This window comes from Apteryx mantelli, chromosome 19 (assembly GCF_036417845.1).
Source record: "Apteryx mantelli isolate bAptMan1 chromosome 19, bAptMan1.hap1, whole genome shotgun sequence".
NCBI classification, from domain to species: Eukaryota; Metazoa; Chordata; class Aves; order Apterygiformes; family Apterygidae; genus Apteryx; species Apteryx mantelli.
In genome coordinates this window covers 12,019,305-12,043,494 of record NC_089996.1, presented here as the reverse complement: position 1 = coordinate 12,043,494, position 24,190 = coordinate 12,019,305, and the positions used below count along the sequence as shown (strand labels likewise).

The 24,190-nt window shown below is 37.3% G+C and overlaps 1 protein-coding gene across 5 annotated transcripts in view; it reads right to left on the bottom strand.

Moving 5' to 3' along the window:
• Positions 1-4,929: 4,929 nt before the first annotated feature.
• STXBP4 (syntaxin binding protein 4) overlaps positions 4,930-24,190 on the bottom strand; it is an 82,695-nt gene continuing 63,434 nt past the window's right edge. For 3 of the 5 annotated variants that reach the window (XM_067308346.1, XM_067308347.1, XM_067308345.1), the window contains one exon: positions 4,930-8,208. In XM_067308346.1, the coding sequence (XP_067164447.1) occupies positions 8,097-8,208 (112 nt within the window). In that variant the 3' untranslated portion in view covers positions 4,930-8,096. The remainder of the gene's footprint in view (positions 8,209-24,190) is intronic. The other 2 variants (XM_067308349.1, XM_067308348.1) reach the window with 1 other exon arrangement.

Genomic DNA, 24,190 nt, shown 5'->3' with positions numbered 1-24,190 from the left:
AACTTTATTCCTGAGGGCTAAGAAGTTTTCTTATAAGGTAGAATCTATATATTTATGAACACAGTGAAGTTATTAAGGCCTTTTCCTCCAGTTCCCTGAAACTGTATTCACTTATAAGCAGATTCATTTGTATATACATAACACTCAGGACAAGCAACGCTAACAAGCCTTGATTGAAACAGGCTCCAGAGTTTTATGGCAAATAATCACAAAGCACAACAATAGAACAGACTTTTCAGCTCATCTGCATCACAGGGCTTTCCTGTTAGTGTATATTTACTATTGTTTTGATTTTTTTATATATCAGTTGCTGTGGAAATCTAAATGGTCATTGGAACACTATGGCCCCAATTACTATGCTGCTTTAGCATCTAAAATCAGAAAGAGTTAAGCACCTACATTTGAGAACTTACACTCAAATGACTAGACAGTTTTCCCAAGATGAGCAGATGGAGAAATGAACAAGAAGAGATTAATTACATTTACACATTTTCCTTTAATGATAAAATGCTTCATTTTGGTTGCATTTCCAAACAGCCAAATAACAAGACTTTAACACGGTTGGTGTCCTATTTCCTATTCCCCTGTATCTTTATTATTTACAATTTGTTTTGTATTTAATTTGAAGGAATAACATGTTCTGAGAATGACAGGCAGCTTTCTTAATGGGCTTGTCTGCTCCTGTTCATGCCATGACATCAATTATACACAGTTGTCTTTGACTTGGAACGTGTAACTCCCATGGTGACTAATTACAGTACCTAATGTTAGGGTCCCAAGCGACACAGACTAGAGATTAATAAATGCAGTTCAGCCTGCTGCTTGGGGACTGAAAACTTAACTATCCCTGGAGATCTCCATGCTCTCGGTTTTCTCAGACCTTTGGGGATGGAAAGGAACTACAATGTATTACCAGCTTTTGGAGTGAAAATGAAAACAGTCCTTTGTTTAGAAGGAATCTCAACGCTGTGCCTTTCCCAAGATCCTGTCTCTTCCCCCTATCAGTGCTATTATTGTTATATTTTTATTTTAGGCCACAAACATCATTTCATTTCTTCTTCCATTTTAATCATGTATGTTTTAATGAGTTCTCTACACACACAAGAGCAAGAGTTGTTTTTAATGATTATAATAATTGGGACGCAGGGAAATATGACTGCTTAATAGCTGAAGAGCAGGGTACTTAAAAGGAGATTAAGACATTCTTGTTTCTGAACTGTTTGTGGCTTCTGGAGGTCAGGGCAAAATCCTGACTCGTCCGAAGTCAGTGGCAAAACTGCTGATTTTACATGGTTTAACTTTTACCCAAGCAGCCTAGCATACAAATTGATATTCCCATAATGATTTCAGGCTACTAATTTTATTTTAGTTCACCTCCCCTATCCCTGAGGTAATCTAAAAGAGCTATGTTCACTTTTGTTTTGGAGTACATCATAGTCTTGCCCAAACAGAAGTCCTACATCAGAGACCTTGCAGGTGTCACAACCTACCTGTGCAAATACCCTTCTTGGCTCCAACTGTGGCGATTCTTGTGCGGCAGAAGTGGTGGATGCTCTGTAGGTTTGCAAGAGTTACAGAAACCAGCAGCTCCTGGAGTGCTCTAACCTTGCAAACTCTGGGCAGAAAAATGAATGAAGACTTTGATATGATACAAGAAAATTTTCTTCACATCTCTGATTTGAAGCTTCAGAGACAACAGTATTTCCTGGTCTGTCAAGCTACACATTTTCCAGGTAAGCTCAGTCTTCAGTGACTTTCCTGAGAAGCTGGATTCTTCCTTGCCAAGACCAGTGAGCATTGCTCCTTCTGACAGAATCATCTGTCAGCAAAGCCCTTGATTTGCGGCCCCCAGTGAATAATAAGGTATCATATAATTGCAGTCCAATATCATAATAACCTTCATGACTTGAAGAGAGAACACAGGCTATGGATTTTTTGGAGAAGATGTTGGACTAAACTCTTCTTTCTACTTTGGGGTAGAATTTGGAGAGGACAAGCTAACTGCTCAAAATGTTCACAAGCAGGCATAACTGGGGGCAAGAGGGAGAGAAGGTTTTTTTCATATATTCTTTTTTAATCAACAGCCTTAACTGGTTTGGATTTGACTCAGACAGTACCATGGGGACAAAATCAATATTGGCTATTAGATTGCAGCTTCCCATCCTAATATTTAGAAACAGGAGGCTCTGATTTTAACAGATTTTGCCCCATTCTGTTTTTTTCAGCCACATGATTTAATGATGAATGATGCAAAATTCTGTCTGAATACATCTTTGTGGGAAGAAAATTCAATAATATTATCCTGCAATAAAATAAGTTATCTCAAAAGAATGTTACAAAAATATCAACTTATTAAATCCATGGCAACATCAGCCACTGTCTGGGGAAAAAAAAAATCTAGAATGAGCAGAAAATAATCAAGCCGCCAAAAATATGAAAAGAATCTGGACGGTACAACCTGTGAAATGGCTGGTATTTTTAGTATTACATGAAAACAATCCCTAGGGAAAGGCAAAGCTGGTTACAGAGGACAAAGGTTAGGCTTTATTCATTAGTATGTGATTTTTGGTACAGTATCGTTGCAAGCAGTAAGGGGAAAGATTTGCTAAGGTATTTAGGTACTTAAAGATGCCTAGCAGCATTTATAGCAGCATCTAAGTAGGTTAGGTGCCTAATTCCCATTAACTCCATCAGCATCTTTAAGCTGCTAAACATCTTTGTAAATCTGGCCCCCGAGTCTGAGCTGACAGGTGTCTCTGAACAGATGTGGCTGTGCTCGTTTGCAGCAGCTGAAGCACAAGCTGATGCTCCTTTGAGCAGTACTGACTGTGTGTGGGGACCTGGCGCCAGAATGGGCTTGAGGCCTGAGCACAGAAGTGAAAAAGCAATCCTGAGCCGGCTTTGTATTCTCCTCCTGACTTGAGCTAGAACATTATGAAAGTCACTTGGGCCAACATTTGCAAAGAGGCCACTGAATTTTGGTGCTAGATCTGGAATAAGCCATTAAGATTTCTGAGTAGCTCCCAGTGAGTTTCTTGAGCTGAGTGTTAAGCATCCCATGACTTCCCAGAAAAGTCAAGATTTCACAGGCCAAGTCATAACTGAATTTGCTGAGCTTTAAGAGAGCCTTTCCCACTAATTAGTCCTTCACAACCTTGCCTATTCAGCAACCACAAACAGTTTTCTTAAAAGGATTTTCCTTGCCTTCAGTAAATGCCAATAGACACCCTCCTGCTTGTCAGAAACAGGCTTAAAGAAATACCAAATCATTTGTTTCGGGTTCATAAAACTGCCTGTCATAAGAAGCATTTAAATAGATGCTGAACATTACGTGGGATAGATCAACCTGTGTTAAACACTTAGCTTGACTGAACCTGTCTCTCAGTATTCCAGCTTGTCAGATTTATCTTCCACAGCAAAACACATACAGTGAAATGCAATTTCTGCACTGTGAAAACCCAGTTCTCTCTGGCAATAAAGTAATTCCAGTGGGTGTTATAGAGAGGATAACTTGCTAACTCCATTTTGTGTGAGGGGCAGATGAGGCCATGCAACAGATGGTGCCTATGAACCAAACATATTCTGAAGTAAACCAGCTAATTAAAAGGACCAGTTAAGATAGGAAGCTTTAGGGAAACAGAAATTGCCCATTTTATTATATTTCTTTGTTTTATTCTAAATAATTTCTAATTGCTTAATTTACAGGAGAGACCAAAGCCACTAACCAATTTCTAGATAGGATTCTATTAGCTTCTATTCCTTAAAATACAATTCTGTGGAGTGTAAATAAAATGTGAGGCTCCACAGAGACCTGCAGAGAAATCGTAGCAAGCCTGATTTGCTTTCTAGATTCCTTTTCAAAATTGTTTTTTGTTACTTCTGGGAAATTTTATCTTGGAACAAGACACATGGGATTCAGCCTCTCTCCCTCTTTTACAGACTTTTTTAGTTAAAAGACTGCTTGTCTCATTACATGCTTACAACAGTGCTAGAAAGTAAGCGAAAGCTGGATTTAATAACATGTACAGCCTGAGTAGTTGACAAAGTGATTTGTAAATGTTCAATTACATAAAATGTAAGTACTTTCTATCACTAAAGTCTCCGAAATACACAAGAGATTTCCACCACCACAAATGTTTTTAAATACAAAAAGGAGTGGTAGTTTACATCATTCATGGTCTTAAAGGGTATGGTATTAAAGAGGAGGCTTTCTAGAGAGAGTATGAGTAGGATCAGCCTTTGAGAATAACGCTACTGGAGAATTTCAAGTGAAGTTCTCTGTATGGAGTCCAGAAATGCTGCAATCCCAAGTGAAACCTTCAGACTCCAAATGAAATCAGTGTCAGAACAGATTTAGCACTCTGAGTCCAGATGGACTTAAGTGAAGTGCTTGCCTTGTGTTAAATGTCTGTGTGTAAATAGCAATTTTTTTTTTCATCTATCATAAAGATCCATAGAGGCTGAAGGTATTTGCTTACATAACAGCCATATCTTTTCTGTAGACTTTACTGCAGAAAATGACAATGTAGCCATTATACTAACCTAGCTCTAAAACACCAGTTGCTTAGTACTGCTTAGGCAGTGCAGCCACACGCCTGCCCACTACGTGAATATTTATGTAATGTTTATGGAATGGCCAGTTTATGCATGTATGTGTGCATATATTTCTCTGGTGGGGTTGACGAAAAGATCATCTAATTTATTGCGACACTGAGTAGTGATACTAGGAAGTTATTTAGCACCTGCTAAACCGAATATCTAATATGCCTGTGTTGATACTTGGGTTAAGCTACTTGCTTTGATCATGGAGAATGTGCCATTTTAAATTTACTGGAGTATTTGCAGGATTTGAAGGGCAGCGTGCTGCAAGTATTCAGGTAAAGATTAACACCACTGTGTACCAGAACAGTATTTTTCAGAGTATCACCTTTATATGGAAAATAAATGCTGGTGGAGGCATCAATTATGGCCCAGCGGCCAAACCCTTATAAAACTTTAGTTTCATTATTTTAAAGCATATAAAGTTGCACTTTCATTTCTTTTCCACTTAAAATGTTTTATTCTGCAATAAAAATGAAAAGTAGCTTTTTACAGTGTTGTATGTTTTGACAACCGCTCTTTACAAATTGTGTTTAAATTATCCTAGAACCATTTTCTCAACATACACTGTTCAGCTTAATCAAAGTAGTTCTGCAAACTATTTCACAGAAAGGAAGAGAGAAGGGGAGACAGAGAGAAATAACCTAGGAAACAAGTATGCCAGCTTACAAAAATAGATTAGAACATTTGGAGATTGTAGGTATGAAAATGCAGTTTCAGTCCTGGAGAATTTGAAGTAGTAGATTATCTGAAGAGGTAATACTTACCGGAGAAGAAGCTAGATGGATGCAGAGATCTATTTCTAAAATGTCTTTAATTTCTAGGCAAAATTATAAGAGAGAGGGAGAAACAGTCTTCAAGTTTCTGAAATGTTCTCAGCTGTGGGCGGAGAGAGTAAGCAGAGCAGGCAGAACGCCAACATTTTGTCTTGATTTCTCCCCCTCTCGTGCACAGCAGGCTGTGCATTGCGTGCTCGGAGCGAGAGATCATTACCAGCTCCTCGGGGAGGGCAAGCAATATGTGCATAGCTGTCCTCCTCCAGCTGATCTAACAGAAGGACAGCTTTAAATTGCTGTTAGGTCTCTAGAAAGTCTCTGCTGATGAAGCCTGCCTGATCCATAGTCTCTAGCTCTGTCCCTAAATAGCTTCTCCTATTTGAAACACTCGGCTAGCTCTCACAAAGCCACTAGCAGAGTAAGTCAAGATTGTGACAGCCAAGTGGAGATTCAACCTCTCTTGCATGGAATTGGAAAAATGGAGTCTACGTGCAATCTGCTTATCATAAAAGTATGAACTGAAAGCGCCTGTCATAAAGAAAGCACCCTAACTACTACTAAGGCTACAGTAAATACTGGAATTCAGAACCTTATATATTCTCTATGTATCATGAGTCTGAACCACTTTCAGAAACAGGATTTCAATAAAAATGTTTCTAGAGTGTGCAACTCTATACCTGAAGCACATACTTTGCTCCTTCAGATTGTGTTCTGGGGGAACGCAAAGGAGGCAATGAAGTATGCAAGAGCCACTGGAGCAAAATATGACTGAAACATTGCGACCTTAAGGGCTATTGCTACATATGAGGAGTTTTCTTGGAAATATAAGTTACTGTGGATCTGTTGAGCAAGCTCTTCTTCTTAATCCACATCAGCTGTGCAGATTCACAGAAAATTTGGTTCTGACCTAGTTAAAAGTACAAAACAAATTTTCCTATTTGCTTATTGAGTATATCCTGACACCTACTTCCAGCAAAGTCTGTAAAAAGCTCTTTTCTGAGCTGTACTTCAGATCACTCCTGTACATGTTCCTCCAGGAGAATATTTTGGTGATGTGCCCTACAGCTCACAGGCCATACGCAATAGATTGCTGCACTGCTATTCAAAGAAGAGACTTTCTAAATTGTAAATTATTTTCGATTCAAAAAGGCCAACAGCTACAGTGTGCCTGACTTGGCACAGCTCTGTAATGCAAAGGTCACAGAGAGAGTGGTAGAGGCACCAGAACTACCAGAACTATGAATAAGTCAGGTCTTTATATCCATACTTCAGAGTGCACTGATTTTTAAATCACACCTGCCAGAGACAGACCTCCAAAAAAGGTGACAGGGCAGCCTCATTCCTTTGTATCAGCCAAGAGAGATGAGCTGGCGTGGAGTAGGGTGCCTGAACCTTTCCAGGGAAGTTCAGAAGCCCTTAAGTGTGCTCCTCAGAAAAGTGCAGGTTGCAGCCTGTGCCTTCCGCACCCACTTAAAATACTGCCCTCCTTCTTGGACTTAAGGTCAGAATAGTGTTCCTTTGGCATATTCACTAATGCTTCAGCAAAGTTTCAGGTCCTTATTTCACTCATTAGTCAAAACCTACCGTATATATAATACACATACACATGTGTATATATACATATATGTATACACACACAGGTATATAGATAGAGTCTCCAGACTCTCCAGCATAGAATCAGATGTTGTGCTGGGAATAATGAGATTTAAAACATCCTGTGCTGGTGGGGTACAGTGAAATCTGTTCGTTAGGTTGGAGCAGTGAAACCTGTACATTAGGTTGCAGTAGCACCCCCTGTTGTTTTCTTTATCCTCTTTAAATCATCACCAATGTTTACAACAAGATTTTGTTCTACTTAAAGACCAACTTTGAGGAGGTGACTGATTTCTGCTGATCCTGGAGGTGGTTTCACAGATTTCATTGTACTTGAAACTTCACAGCTTCCACTGAAATATTTGATGCATGTGTGTATCAGTTTAGCAGAGTACAAAAGTAGAATTATTTTCATTCTTGCCTCATACTGTTGACAGAGTATGGTGTCCTCTACCAAAACTGTTTCTTTTTACTTGACAACTTACAAAGACTCATTTTCCTAAAGCCCAATCACCAGTCTTAATAAAGTACTTGTTAAAAGAGTCATCTGGGCTCAAATACCTGTAATAATTTGCAAATGTTTGTTAGCAAAATAAATTCAAAAATTTCTTTTATAAAAATGAGATAATTCAGTAGTTACAGAAAAGACATCTATGTTACACCCACTATCGTTGGTTAAAAAAGAAAAAAAGTAAAAAAAAAGAAAAAGCTCACCTTGAATGTTTCAGTCAAACATCAACTGGCATTTGCCATGTGAATCACAACCAAGGGCCCAGTCCTACTCTCATCCTGGTCAAAGTTGTGAAACTCTCAATGGAAGTCAGTGGAGTTATGCCAATAGGAAAGTCAAGAAAAGACAGGATCAGGCCCCAATATGTCTGATGCCTGCACACTGACCTGGGACAGATAAAGACTGAAGGGAGTCTTCTGCAGCACCTGCATCTTTCGCAGGGTGAATTTCACCCACGGATAAATCTACCTAAATGAACAGAACGCCTGCTGACTTCAAGGGGAGGAGTATCATCAGGTACTACTACGTTAGACTAGAAAGTACATTAGATTAAAAACTGTATGTCTTCTCACGACCATGCTGCAATTAGACAAACTACTTTCTGTCAACAGACGTCCTCAGCTCTTGGACCCGGAAGACTCTCTAATTCCATCGTTGTCATCCTCAGGGCCAAGCAAGCTTAGTGCACTTGTTACGGGATGGATCCAAGATGTGGTCTGTGTTACATGACTAAAAAGAAGCAAGAAAGCCATTAGCAACCCAAAAGAGGCTTACCAGTCTCAGAAACAAAAAATACCAGATGGATTCCACAATTTTCAGGCCTCATACTGTATTGATCATTACAATACTTTCAAGTATAGGATTCTCTTTTTTATTGCCAAGTATGAGATTTTACAAATAAAATGAGGAGTCGTCTCAATGCAAGAACCTGGAATGAAGTTCTCATTTCCAGATAAATTAAAGAGAATGCTTTTGCAAGAGACTCCTGATACAAACTGGTGACATTTCCTGTAAATTAATAGAACTGCAGACACTTAACCCAGCAACACTGTACAACCCAGACCAGCAAAGCCTCACCAAACTCCAACAAGCTGGCAAGGCAAAGTGGTCAAGAGGGAGTTGGCCAAACATGAAATCACAACACAGATGTTACTAACTCATAGTAGTATGCTCAAATCGTTTGAACAAGAACTAATATCCTAGAATCATTAAGACATTCTTCTTCTTTCAAAAAAAGGGAGATGAATAAATCAAAAGAAGGATATTCTTTACATGCCCTGTAGAACAAATTCTGGGCATGCTTCCACAGCCCTTACACATGTAAGTAATAACTCAATAGAGTCAGTACTATTTTTTAAAGGCTTAGAACCTCATTTAAAATGCAGTCTAAGCTACTTTTATAGTTTTTGGTAAGCTTCTGTATGAATGGAAAGAACCTGCTCAAGACTCAGTAAGGCCAGATAAATGAAATAGGCTTACTTTTGCAGAGTGAGAATACTGTACACCTTAAGATTGGTAGTATGCATGCTAGCCATACTGTGTGTGGGCAAGACACAGCCTCTTCTCCCTTCTGGAATAATGTGTTCTTGGTAAAGGAAATTGCTTCTTTTCTCTTAAAAAAATCTTGCTAATAAATTCACAGCTTTTATAGTCAAGTCAGTGCAAAGATGAATTTTATGATATAAGTTCATTACAAGGAGTCGTTGAAAAATATGACACATAATACACAGCATAAAAGGCAAACAGCTTTTCTCTGTGACTCTCACTTCTTCTAACATACAGTGTATCTAAAGCCCATGCTTATTTTCACCTATTTAATTAAATATGAAGTGTCATGATGGAAATGCTCTGGATTTACCTTTACAAGTGAAAAAGAATTTGCCTTTCTGTCTTCAAGAATCCTCTCCTGAAGCATCTGATTACGGATACTGATACTTCAAAGTACAAATTTCTGAGTCAATGTTCCACTACACCAACTTACAGGTATGGGCAGCACTTTTCAAAGAATATGACTGTATTATAATCCTACCTTGTATTCACACCTTTCGTTTGAGTGTACTGGGCTCTGAATAAGCTAAATGTGAGGACAACAAAAAAATTGCTCACCAAGAGGTAAACATGAACTAGGATCACAGTGTAAATTACATCTTGAATTGCATTAACTAGATTAACCCATCTCTAAACTGATAAACTATAAATGTAGCCACTACTTCAGTTGAAGCAGTGCCTGAATAGGGACCAAGAAAACCCCCCCAAACTCCTCCAGTTATGTGCAAAAGCAATGCTTTTTTTTTTTTTCCCCCCAAAGGCAGTGGATGGACACCATTCCTTCATTAATATATTAAAAAAAATTGTATCGCCTTACTGGAGCTGTAGAATAAATTTTACAAAAGTTAAAAAACTATGGGAAGTAACAACTGAACAACACTGTAACCACATAAAACATAATGTAGCAGATACTGACCATTCTCAAGGTCACTTATCTTTTCATTCTCAGCAAGTGAACGTATCATTGTTCTCAGGAACAAAGGCAACTTTCCAGAATTTTCCAATGCTTATTTATATATCATGTATACAAATATACATGATAGCCAACACGAAGGCTACAAAGAATATAGTTCTTATACAACATATTTTAGGAGAGAATTGTGAATAATATGCCATTTTAAGAGGAAATCTGTCTGATTAAAAGAGCATCATTCCCATTATTCCACAACATATGTGTTCATAATTTTTGGTTTGTAAATAAACTAAGGGAAATGTTTTTACTGTATTTTTCTGTAATGTTTTCTATGATGTCTGGAAGTGCCATCTTTTTTTTTTCCTCTTTGATTTAAAAGATCAGTTATTATGGTTTAATATTGAATATAGCACTCTAAATTAAAGTCCCAGCATGCAATTTTACTTATCTGCATAAAGATGCAGAATTCATTCCAACACTTGCAGAATCATGGAAGCTGAATGAATTAGACTCCATCCAGTCCATCTCTCTGCCAATGCAAGATTTACTGCCTGCAGTACTATTTTAAGTGTTTATACTGCCAGCTTTTATCAAGCCATTTCTCAGGAATCCATTACTGAATGTAGCTAAGAACAAACTTATTTTTAAATTTTATTCTTCCCCTTCAGCGTCTGTATGTATTCCTGTCTAGCCTGCCTTGGCCTGCTATGTACATATATCTTTGTCTCTATTTTCTCATGAGCATGTAGTATCATCCTTGTGAAATGGGAGAAACTGCAAGGGAATACAAGAGTTATGTGAAAAAGCATTCATGGGTCTTTGATGTAACCAATTAAAAATTCTTCATTAAGCGTTTATTCTTCAGAAGATGTTCCTCCTACATACTTTAGGATGATGAGGCAAAAGACAGCATGCCTTACTTTCTGCTAACCGCTGTAAGAATCTGATTTTGTTCTTTTAGGAATAAATGCAAAAATTCTTAAGATCTTTAATAGTGCAGCATTGTGGCACTTAAATCAGAAGTAAAATCTGGTTTATTCAATAGCATAACATTGTTCATTCACCGGTTAGGAGACGAGAATTAGAAATTTCATCCATTTTCAACATACATGAGGCCACATTTTGCTCAAATGTCAATTTGTTGTAAATGTTCCTGATTTGAACAGAGTTGTTTTAGACTTGCACTAGACTTTATCCCTTGAACACTACTAGTAGGATGGTTTGTTTTAAACTCTTAGCCAAAATCCTTACTAAGAAAAGAACTCTTATAAATAAACATTAAGTCCAGATACCATGTCTCACACTGTAGAAAGACGCATAGATTATTTAGGTACAAAATAAATGTATAAACCCCCTCCTGTTTATTTTTAGTTCTCCACAAGTGCTGTGGCTAAAGAGCTTTGACATAATCAGTCCAAAGAGATAATCCCAGATTGACTGGTTTGCAGAACATTCTTGTATTAGAAATACATCCTCTCTGATTTGTGTGTTAGGGCCAGCAATAAAAGTGAGAGGGAATTCAAATCTACCTCTAGGCTTCGCTTAATTGAAGAAGAAACTACTTTGAATATTACAGGAAGATTTGGAAAGCTAACATTACAAATTCTAAATGTAAAACATTTTCCATTTGCAAATGTTCTTGTTCAAAAGATCCATTTCACCACATTTTCAGAGCAATTAACAATATTTAAAGATTTTTAGGTTTTCAAACAAATTACTGCTTATTGGAGGGTAGCCAAATTTATTGTTAGAAAACAGGAACATTTGATCTGAGAATATGTCAGTGGCTTATTCTGTCTTTTTAATATTAGTAAATTGCAGGACAAATTTTAAAGCTTGTAAAAACAAAATATGAGAACACAGGGTTGTTTTGGCAAAGAAATGGTAGTGAATTATTTAAAATGCCATTATAATTACCTTCCTTATGGCTCTTACTTTGCGTGGAAAATGATTTCTTTTAAAAATGAGAACTTAGGACAGTCTTTTAAGAAAATAATAGTTCAAAGATAATACAAACTAATGGAAAAGAATGTCTGCATATTTCTTAGATTTTGAGCATTATCAAGACATGTTTTTCACCTTAAATTGTATTCTCCGTTAGGGTCAACCTCTGGAGCCAAACAGGGGATCAAGAAAAGCCTGGCAGACAGCAGGACTGCTGTAGGTCACTGTGCAGGATGCTAAGCTACAAAGCAGGCACGTCCCATTCTTTGGAGGTTATTGTGTTGTGACAGGGGGCCACATCCATAAGTCTTGGCTGCATTCTTCCAGCCCACCAGGGTTTCTGAGCTTTAGAAGGAGCAATCTTGTGCAAGACCCATTTGTTTGAGAACTGTTCAGGCAACATGATGAAGCCTTAAACCATTAATTAGCCAAACTCTCATAATGAATGGATTCATTAGGGGCCACCAAATGAGTTCTGTCAAATAGGATTTAGTTGTATCTGAACTTGGAAAGCCAAATTCTGGCCTCATATGAACCCCATGCTTCTTTACTAAATTGAGTGGTATTGAAGATGATGAAAGCGAAAGCAGAATTCTGCTCAACTGAAATAATACAAAGACCAAGGTAGCTATTTTTTCCTCCTTAAATGAACACACCCAATAACCTAATCTATTTAATCTGTAGTAGTAATTTTGCTAAATGTTTAACCTTTCTTATCTTAGGTTTTGGATTTCCCAAAGTACACTAGCCCTTCAAAATGCAATAATGCTTTACTAAAGAGCATTGGTGCTTGATGGAGCTTTTACTGATCTGTACACAACCGACAATTTTTGCAAAGCCATTGTTGCAATGTAGCTACTGCCGACCAGCTTAAGGCAAAGGGCTGAGACACATGAAATCACATACTGCAAAAGCTTTAACCTTCAGTACTTCCATTGTTGCTACTAAAATAACCGTTAAAAAAAATTAGCAAATAGCACTGCTAGCTATAGATGCAATGGGTTGGAAGTGGACATGAGCTATACTACCCAGAAATATATTTCATATTGTGCTCTTTTGGACTTCCACACTTATCCCACTGCAAAAAGGGTACATGCCTGCTGCTAGGTGACTAGCTCTATGGGGGCCTACGTGTGTTTCTTTGCTATACGCTAGTACGCAGTGGTGGCTTGGGGGCTCGTGAGAGCCAGAGCAACAGGAAAGTAAAGAATGAAGACAATGAATGAAGATCCTGAAACTTAATCCTGCATCTAGAGGTTACACCATCTTCCGTGTTTGGTCTCGCACAGAATCTGTCTGTGTAGCTATTTGCTGGACTACACACAGCTTTGCAAGATTTGCTTTAATTAGTCCCTTTGTCTTTTGTTGGTGGACCTTTTTGGTTTTGTTTCTCTTGGGCTCGGAATAGCCTTTTGCTTTGCAAGGATCCTTTTTCTCTTTAACATCCATCCTCCCAAATCTTGCATCTCTGAGAAGGCATTCTGTTTGTACCCAGCTCTTTCCCTTCTATTTCACTCATGCTTCTCTAACTTCCTCTGCAAGTCTTGTGGGCTGGGATCAACATTCCTTATGCACCTCTTCTGAAACATTGCCTAATAATACTACTTTCAAAAAACAGCTCCTGCACAAGAATTGAGTGGTCCTGATTTGTACCAGGCACCTTAAAACCTTCATGTGTTGGTGAGGCAAGACAGAATTACTCTTCCTCGTGCCACCAGGTGGCAATGGAGTATCTGTGGGCGTACCAGGGACCTGGTACTCCTGAAGGCATTGAGCTAATTCTGTTGGCCTTGAATCTCTACCAGATAGTGTTTCTAAATCACTCTACAATCTGAATAAGTAGATTGAATACAATGTATAGCTACTGGTGCTGCACCTAACACAAATTTTGTGAATGCAGTCCTAATTTTACTTAGGATTGAGTGAATTTTGGGAACACAACTGTTCCTCAGCTTTTAAGAGCCACCGTTTTTAATACTTTGCTGTTGTCCCTTATGAATTTGAACTTGTTATTCATTTTTTGTTTCTTCAGTGCCAATGTTTATCATGAAATAAGCTCTCAGAGCTAGCATACACTTACAGACCCAGACATGGTTTTTGTCATGTTTGGTATCCCCTTTGAAAATGTCAGTAGTTGGAAGGCAGATGTTAAATGCTGTCTGGATACACAGAGTCAAGCATTTGCAACTGAAAACTCTTGCTATTTTGAAGTGCAAATGCTGGGAGGATCTGCAAGGAGTAACTACTTCTTAACTGTAACTAAAGAATTTTAGTTTTGTAGACAAGGGATTAGGACAAAATGAAACAACAGTGAGGTTGATGTTAGTATAGTCAACTATAGAGAGCATCTAGGGAAGACAATTTCCAGACCTGAAACCTATAAGCAGTTTGGGAAGGGTTTTTGTATTGTATTTATCAAAATCTGGTGATTTGACATCAAATATTCTTCTTTTTTTCTTTCTCCTTTTTGTTAAATTTGGTTTAAAACTGGACCCTCTTTCACGACTACATTTCATAAGGAACATAAAGCATATAAACTACCCTAAGAGATGCTAAGCAGGTCCTGGAAGATGGCAGTGACCTAAAGTTTTATTGGCTGTAATAAAATTGAGAGTACTTATCACCTCATTGGACTGTACCCTAAGGTGACATAAATCCATTTTGTATTTCCCTCAGGGACTGCAGATTTTGCTTGACCAGTAATTAAAAGCAGAGGGATATAAAGTGAAACTCCAGAAGAGAGTTTCACTATTTATTCCCTGATTAAACCAATTAAACACTTGTCTACTATGAAAAAAATATATGAGCAATTTCAGAATGCAGTCATCTCCAGGAAAGGAATTTATTCATCCAAATAGTCTGCTATATTATTAAAAATCTTCAACGATAATGGCCCAGTCTAAAACCAAACCAGTAATCTGACCAAACAAGTAGGATCTGAGTCAAGGGTCAATAAGCTGAAAGGCCTGAGTGATAGGATACGCAAACTTTTCACAGTTTTAAAGCACTAACTGAAGTGTATCTCATCCCTGTATTAGCCAACTGCTATTACTCTCAAAGTGCTGTTTTAGTAAGAGATGCAGTTACTCACAATCCTGTAAGTGTGAACACTGTAAAAATTCATTTTGGTGCAGTGTATTTACAGTGGCAACGGGACATAAAGATTAGTGGTGCTAGTTCTGCACATCCAACTAAGCAACGCCAGCACAGCTCTAATGTGGGATGACAATCCACGTTGTTCTCAGGGCAACCTGAGGTACATCGACACACCTATCCGATATGCCCATCCCGCACGTAACATAAAGGGTCCTTTTAGGAAGAACTGTGCAACCAGTTTGCCCACTTCCTATCAGTCCTGTCTTATCAGCACAGGCCTGATATCTTGATGGGATAGACATTGCAGACTCAGGCCAAGATGATGTAAGTTTTTTCCTACCATTGTCTGGAGCATGCACAAAGCTAATGTTTAAACCCCTTGTGTACTAAAATGAATCAAAGCCTGAATGATGGCTTAGGCCCATGATTCAGATGAAACACACACAGAAAACACCTTGCCGTGCATGGTTCCTGCTTCTAACAGCTCTCCCAAACCCCAGGTAGATCGCAGGAGAACCGAAGGCATAGAGTGGTATACATGGCTTATTCCACAAGTGACAAATCTTGCCCCAACAAAGAAAAATTTACCAGGAATCTGAACTTTAAAATTTCCAATTGTATAAGTAACTCAGTAGGTGAAAATTAGATCACATCTGTGTTAGACTAAAATTACTCTGCAGAGGTAAGAGAGATCAACACACTGACTTCAGGGGGATTTCTAGGTTTACAGCAAAAATTATTTTCAGTTTCATGTGTTTGGTCACTGAAGAAATTTTAACAGCTATTTGATAGGATAGGCCAGAACATGGACAGAGAGTGCAACATCTGTGAAAGCTGAAAGAATGTTTCTCCATTTTGGTTCCTGATATTAAAAAACAACCAACTTCCCAGCAAAAAAAATACCCAACCAAAAGCAGCTTAAGGTCTTAACATTCTTGTGTTACAAACTCATGTTATCATAAAATCCAATGCCAAGTTTCCCAGCATTACCTCTGAGGTTTCTTCTTCACAGTCATGCAAAATGGCTTCAGTGAAAATCAGAGTAAATGAAGTTTCTACAATCACAATGTTTGCAATTAAACCATTTCTAAACCTTAGAAATTAGTCTGATTTTTCATTGCATCCTGGCTATCTGTAAGTCTTTATGAATTTGCATTTAGCAAAATGCCTTACACTAAATCATTGCTGTGCCTCTTAATAAGGAGCCTTATTTCAGACAACAGTGTCCGTGAACAAAGAACAACCAGGGGACAAAATTTTCAAAGAGAAATACTGTTTCTGGATACATTTATTCTTCATAACCAACTTGAGACACAGCAAAGGATCATGTATTTCACATGGCAGGCATTTAACACTTTGTGAAAATAAAAGTTCTCTGAGATGTCTCAAGTTGGTTATCCAAAAAAACAAAAAGAAAAATATCAGGATTGCCCAAATTCATATGGTTACCTCTCAAAGCATTTGGACTGATGCTGAGTTAAAGTTTGCACAGAACATTTTGGAACATTATGCATTAAAAATTTCATATAAAGAAACAATAATAGTTAGCACTTAGTGCTGAGTCAGTCTTATTGAAATATTTGTGTCTGTTTAACTATTATTACCTCTCTTTTCAGATAGGAGGATTTGAGGATGACAGGTAAAAAGAAACATTCTCAAAAGCAGCCTCTGTTTTTGAGTGACAAATGTAAAATAAGAAGGGTCCAATTTTCAGTGATGTAAAGTACTTGCCTCTTTCTTTGAACTCAACGGAAACAGAGAATATGCCATGCCTAAAAATATCCCTTCTCCTCACAAATCAAAGTTATTAAGATGGGGACACCTACAATGCTGATTTTACTAATTGATGATTCTGGTGCAACTCATTTGCCTACTGCTATGCAGGGAGCTAGGAGAAGAGCCAGTACTGGAAAGCAGGGGGATCCAGCCAGGGATGAGCACATTTATCAAAGAAACAGCTTTGTGCTTTCAATTTAGCATGCAGTAAGTAAAAGCAACCGCGATTTATTTTCCTTTTATGATGATACCTTTAGTTCTAGTTTTATAAAACATGAATGTTTATACTACAGAAGTTCTTCATCTATCACACATGCTTTGCTATTCTTAGTTCAGTCATAAAATCATAAACAGTTTCTGAGAATGACCAACTTCCAGTAAAATTAATGATGGCTCCTCCCCAAGCAAAACCACACAAAATAGAATATTACAAAATGAATAAACATGATGTGCTGGCTTTCAAAGTGGAAGTCTGATTTGTTAGGTATGATTTCAAAAGCTACCAAAACACATCAAGTGTGTTTTCACTAATCTTTTACATGTATTGTTTCAGTTTAGGTTGTTACTTAACATGAACCAAATTCTATTCTCAGTTATACTGGCATATTTTCAGAGTACCTTCACTGCCTGGCTCTGTCATATTAAAGCACACAGGGGAAACTTCTGATTTTTACATATATCAGGGGAGGGAAAAACCCTAAATCAAATACTACTGTTTCCCCTTTGGTATAAGACAGAAAACATCACAGGCTCTAATATATCTAAGGGAGAAGATCCCAAAAGATTAAAATATTTGGGAACTTTTACTTGACTTTCAGAAGAATTTAATTTAAAATAAATGTTCCCTCACTGCTTGAGGAAAAATACAGTTCATGTGGAATAGTTGGAATGTGGTCCTATTAAAAAGCTAAGGAAACAGTGTTTACAGGGGCAAAATTCACAGCTGGTCCTTACAAACTGTACACATATGCAAGGAGTGGGTGGGAGTGGGAGGGAGAATAGCAAGGCCCTACCTAATTTTAGGTGCCAGTCTCATGATACAGAGCTGCCATATGTTAAAGGTGAACAAAGTGGGAGGATGGAAGAGATAAACTATAATGGGTTTCTCTGGGAAATAATTTGGTATTCCAGCCATGCTTTTTTATACTGTTCCTGTGTGATTCTAAACAATCAGTGCATATCCATTAATTAATTAGCACATATGATACTTCATTGGGAGAGCAAAGTTATACACAGCTTTACCTCTCTAAAATTCAAACTCAGGAGATACCAATTCACAAAATCCATTCAATGACAGAATACACTTTGTGTTTGCACTGATGCAACGTTGTGACTTCCATGAGAATTTTAATACTGAATCATACAACAAAAGTTAAATTTTGTCCTAATACTGGTTACAACACTTAGTAAACTCACTGAACTTTACATTTGAACTAAACCTGGACAAAAATAGCCACATAATTAGCTTTAAAGATGAGCAAGATGAATTTTCTCTTACTTAAAAAACTATTCCCATCTTAATGCCTCCCAGCTGACTGCTCGTTTTATACATCTGAATGAAGGTGATAATTTATGAGCCCTTACTAGCCCCTTTGTGTTTCTGGGTTTTACTGATAAACTATCTTTGGTGGACAGGAATTTCTATTAGAACATCAGTAACTGGATTTCTCAAACAGAAGAACAGCCTCAATCATCTAATAAGTAAAACTAATAATCAACTTTTTTACCTGATTATGTGGGACCTCTTCAACATACTGGCCCCTCTGAGTTCAAGACAGACACTGGAAAAATTGAAGGGGATCCAGTGGAAGGTTACCAAGATGCTCAGAGGGTTGGAGAACTTGACACATGAAGAAAGGTTGAAGGAAATGGGTTTGTTCAGCCTAGAGCAGAGAAAGCTCAGGGGGATCTAATCACAGTCTTCCAACACCTAAAAGGTAGTTATAGAAAAGATGGAGCATTATCAGGTTCCAACTATTCAACATTAACAGTATTAGTTGCAACCTGGTCCTATTAAAAAGCTAGGGAAATAGTGTTTACAGAGGCAAAATTCAGAGCTCTTCACAAAGATGGCGACAGACAAGAGGCAATGGGCACAAGTTCAGGGGAAATTCTGTTTGGATAAAAGAAAAAATTCTTCACCATGAGAACGATTAAACATTGGAATAAGTTGCCCAGACAAGTGGTGCAATCTCCCTTACTGCAAACATTGAAGACTTGGTTTGACAGGGCTCTGGATAACTTACTCTTCAACAGAAGGTTGGACGATGTGATCTCCAGAGATCACTTCCAACCTACGCATTTCTCCAATTCTGTTCTGTGATTTTGGAATTGCTATTGGTTATTGAAAAACCCAATGTGGCTACATTCAATTGTCACTTTGATTAAGCAAAGTCAGTAAACTCAACTCTTCTGAACCAAATTTGCTGATGTGAATGGTGATAAAAATATCAAGTGTAAATTGGTAAGAAAACAGGCATCGGAAATGTGTTTCTATTAGGCATTAACTGATGGGGACATGAATCTGGTGCTGAGTATGACTGACTGATTGTATTGGTACATGCCCTCTTCATTACTTTAAAGTACACCAGATTATTTCAAAACGTATCTGGGGCCAAAGTTAGCTCTTTATTCTTTGTTCTCCAGCAGGAGGAAACCAGAGCTAAACTAGCAACAAAGCTGATCCCTACCTTTTAATCTACTGGTGTAATTTTTGTCCTTTTGATAACTGTGAATACATATTATATTTGTAAGACACTTGAACTTACTTTTTTCCAAAGCATACTGAGATGTGATTTGAAGACTTACGTTACTATTTGATACTTCACAGTAAATCTACACACATGACCTTAATCCCTAGCATAGAATCATCTGAGTTTGTGACATACTACTGCAGTCTAAAAGGTAATTTTCTCACACTTGCCAGTACTTAGCAAGTGGGTTGTTCGAAAATAAGTTAACGGGAGACTGAAATGACCTCCTGAATAAAAGAGATGGTTTCAAAAATTGTCTTAAACTGAGTATTCATGTACAAGATGCAGCTTTCCCTGATAGGTATAATCAGTCCCTAAGGACTATAGCCATGTAAATGTTTTATTCATGTCAGTTATTCACATAAGTGGGTTTCACTTTAGTGTGTAACACAAGCCAGCTGGTTTGCTTCTTTTAAACTCTGATTTCTCATGCACTTCATATTGCTACACCCCCTTCAGAGATATTTATGGAAATTTCACAGCAAGCTGTCTCAAGCTTATGTGCTATTAAGATGCCATTCCGGGGTGTTTACTGCATTAGACTTATAACATATAGATTTATGGACTCAGCTATTTGAAGGCCCAGTAAAACACATTGGAACTGAAGGCACCTATTAATTAAAGAATATTTGACTGTCTTTAGCATAGTGTAAAACTGCTGTGGATTTAAACAGAGCCACTGTGGCTTCTATATATCCTCACAGCATAACTGCATAGTAAGAAAAGTGGCAATTCATATATAAGATGAGTTTAATTGTGGCCACATTTACGGAATTACAACTTTTTTTATTTTGTATTTGATTATATACATTGGAGAGGACTAGTGCTGAAATACTCTTAAACCCCTCATGGCTTTGCCTGTTATAAACACCAAAGAATGAAAGGACTGAAATTCACAGCCAAAGAGTACAAGGAGGTTACATTATTAGTACCAGAGCTGTAAAGTATCAACTATTCTGCTAATTCCCATTTAAACAATGGGATTAAATCTTACTGAAGAAGATCACCTGATAAAATGCTCCTCAAGCTAAGTTTCCCCTAGAAAAGGATATTTTCAACGTGAGGCAGAATTTTCATGTTGAAATCTCTTCCATTCCTGTGTCAGAAACAAGGGACTTTTGCTACACTTGCTCCTTGCTCTAAACGGCTAACTTTCTCAGACCAGCTTTAAACATATTACAAAGAGCAGCAAGAAGTATGAATTCTTAAGCACACAAGAAGCCTTACACTCTGTACAGACATTTTGAAACAGCAGTGCAAGCAAAATAAGGAAATAGGTAAAAGGAATGTTAATTACTATGATCTCTTACTGAAAGCTCGGTTAAGTTCACTCTAATGAATTGAAATAAGAACTGTTAGCACAGTTCTTGTCCCTTCCTCTGCGATTATAACGGATAGATTTTCCTTGTCTGCCATGAAAAGACTGACATGGAGGACTTCCTAGGACAGACTGCAGAAGATGATGATAGCAATCCTGGGGCTCTATCATTTGTAATGCTAGGAGCACATTAAGAAATACGGAGGGAAAAACATTCTAGAGTCATTAACAATCAAAGATCAGATACGCAAGAACTCCTAAAAAAACGTGTTCAGTCAAAGTCTGTAGTTTCAACAAGGGGGGATAATATGATAAACATCAGATACTTTCTGCAGATTAGGCTCCCACTGCTTAGATTAGCTGAGATTCAGCCTTTGCAACATGAACCTTATCGTCACATTTGCAATAGCTCTACATCCAAGTGCAGCTCTTAAAAGAAAATTTTCAAGTATATTCAGCCAACCTAGCTTTCTGCTGAGTCATCAAGATAAATGAGAAGCACTTGTAACAAAATCAGAAAAAAAAGGAAAAGAGGGGAAATCTCTCTCGAATGTGAGATTTCTTGCATTCTGTTGTTAAATTTTATTTCCTATTATTGCTACATAACAGTCTCTTCAAGCTCAGTTCTCAATTGCACAGGTATAAACCTCAAGTAATTTTAAGTGATTTACCCTGAACAGAATCGAGCATCTACCTCAATCCTCCAAATGTACTATATGACTCCACTTATCAACAGATAAACAACTTCTTTTAAAGACCAATGGAACAGTGCTCTATTTTAATAGTTTCTTTTGTATTTATTTAAATTGCTACACAATTGGCTTTTTGGAGGACAGCATGATTCTTTTTAATTTCCTACGTTATTTTTCTGCAATATTTTTTGGTATAAATCCCATGCAGTAACCTACATCTGTCTGAAAATAAAAGCCACCCTTTGATTAGAGGTGGAATGTACTAACATACATGGTGTGTTTGAAAACCTCTGCGGAAAAAAACCCATGTCTGCTTTAATATATCTAGCTGTAGGCACCATGGGGTTAGTTAAGGACAACAGAGCAGCCAGTTTGGAAAAAAAAACAACCCCCCCCCGTTTTTCTTGGCTGCCTAATGCACAAACTTCAATGCTATTTACGTGACTTTGGTAAGAGTCTGGGATTAAAGATCTATTCACTGTCCTTCCTATCTTTTAGGAGACTTAGTGGAAGTCCACCACCAAAATACCATCTTCTTACATGCCACCTATAAGAATTAAACAATATGTCAATTGCAGTAGATAGAAAAGCTAGTTATTAATCAATGGTTCATGATATATATGGAATGGAGTTGAATTATAATTTAGCCAATTGTTCCAATCTTTAAAAGGAATAATAAAAAACTATTATAAGGATTACACTTTCACTATCCTCTAGAAAAAAGCAACAACAATCTTTGTTCAATTCACTACCTGAAGCTTCTGGGAGACATAACACGAGCTGCTTCTTTTTCATGCATTTTTCCTCCGGAATCAGAGAACACAGTTAAAAATAATCTTTCCTTTCCTATAGTATACAACAGATTCCCACAGCTTTTATCAAGTAGGTCTTTGTAAAGAAGTTTGCAATTCTCTACCTACCGGACATTAACAGTATTTAAACCATATTGCATATTTTGTATTCTGTTTATAAATAATGTTATTTTTACTTCATTTGTTGTATATAATGAATTTGCACTGCTTTTTTTCTTCTACTCTTTCAGAAAAAAAAAAACCATTAAAGAAATCTTTTAATTAAGGAAAGCCAAAAAGCAAATAACAGGAAGGTCCCAATCTTGGGGTTTTGTATTTTTTTTAAAATCTCTCTTCAGATGGTTACTAGTTTTAAAGCTTTTGTAGTTTTAAAACTAGTTTTAAAACTTTTTTAAAGCTTTTGTGTTTCTTTGTGCTTTAGACACTGTGCTATTTTAACATCTTTTCAATGTCACCTTTCCTCCAGTCTCTGGAGAGTTTTGTAGAATTTATTTGTTTGCAAGAACTTCTAGACAATTACAGTTAACCCCGATAGAGACATATTTTTCTACATTTTTTTTGCAGGACAGCATAATAATTGTTCACTCTGACGTCCTTCTGAACACTGTTAAGTGAAATTCACTGTTGGTTACTATAAATGTTTCTAATAAGCCACTTGCAATGAAAGGTACGGCTGTATCTTTGGCAATACCTGCCAGATGTACAAAGCAAACCCCATGGACCTGTAGGTATAATTTGCATAGGGCAGAAATTCAAAACAAAAAGAAGATTTTTCTTAAAATGCATTTTTGGGAATATCAGAGTGAAAAAAACCTTTTTTTAATGTTTTCAACTGCTAGAATTGCATACCTGTGACTGAGGCTTTTAAAATGGCTAATCTGTATGTCTTGACAGGTACTTAATATATGCAGAATATGAAACAAGACTTTTGCAACAGGCACGGTTTCAATGGCATTATCTACAGAATAAAAGTTGCTTAACCTGCAGGAAATGATAATGTGAAATATCAATATTCTGTGAAACTCAAGTTAGTGAGCCTATGATTAACATCTTAAATGTAAAGCTTAGAATATAATGACTTTTGTCTAAATGAATGGTATGGCAGTTGGACTTGTCTTGATCATTTAAGAATCATAATTAAATGTTTTCGGTCCTTTTCCTTCACCCTCTTGCAACAACAAAATGACTTATTTCCAGACAAGGGAGCAGGATGTGATTTCAAGAAAACAATGTTGTTATCTTCTGATACAACCATGGATAGTTCACAGACAAGAAGGAACTTGCTGCTTAAGAGGTTCCCCACACGATAACCATTTAGGGCTGGAGGTAATATGAAAATTACTAATATTTCAGTTATTATACAATGGGTACTATGGATTCTGAGGTACGCTTCAGAAGAGTACAGACACAAAAGTCCAGGTTCTAGGTCAACTGACATATCTGGTGAGATTGCTGGTCTTTGTGTTTCTTAATAATACAAAGGGACTGAAATCCCAGAATAAAACCAGACTGTTATCTTCTAAAAAGCTAGCTGTTAGAATTTTTCCACTTCCCCCAAACTATATGGTCATTTAAAAAATAGATATGCCTGTAAACTTTTTAGGGGGATGAGATTTTTTTTCACATCTTCTGGATCCATTATAGGACCAAACATGTAATTGAAACAATCTCAACACTGTACACTAGGATTTTTAGTGACATCTGAAGGATTTAGTTACACAGCTCTCACTAAATTTCAGTTGAATTTTTTAACTAAGTCCTCCAGGATTCTCTGGACAGTGCAGTTACAAAATGCAGAGAAGAATAAGTGATGTCAGTAATAAAGCTGTATATAAAACATATCACAGTGTTGTTACTTT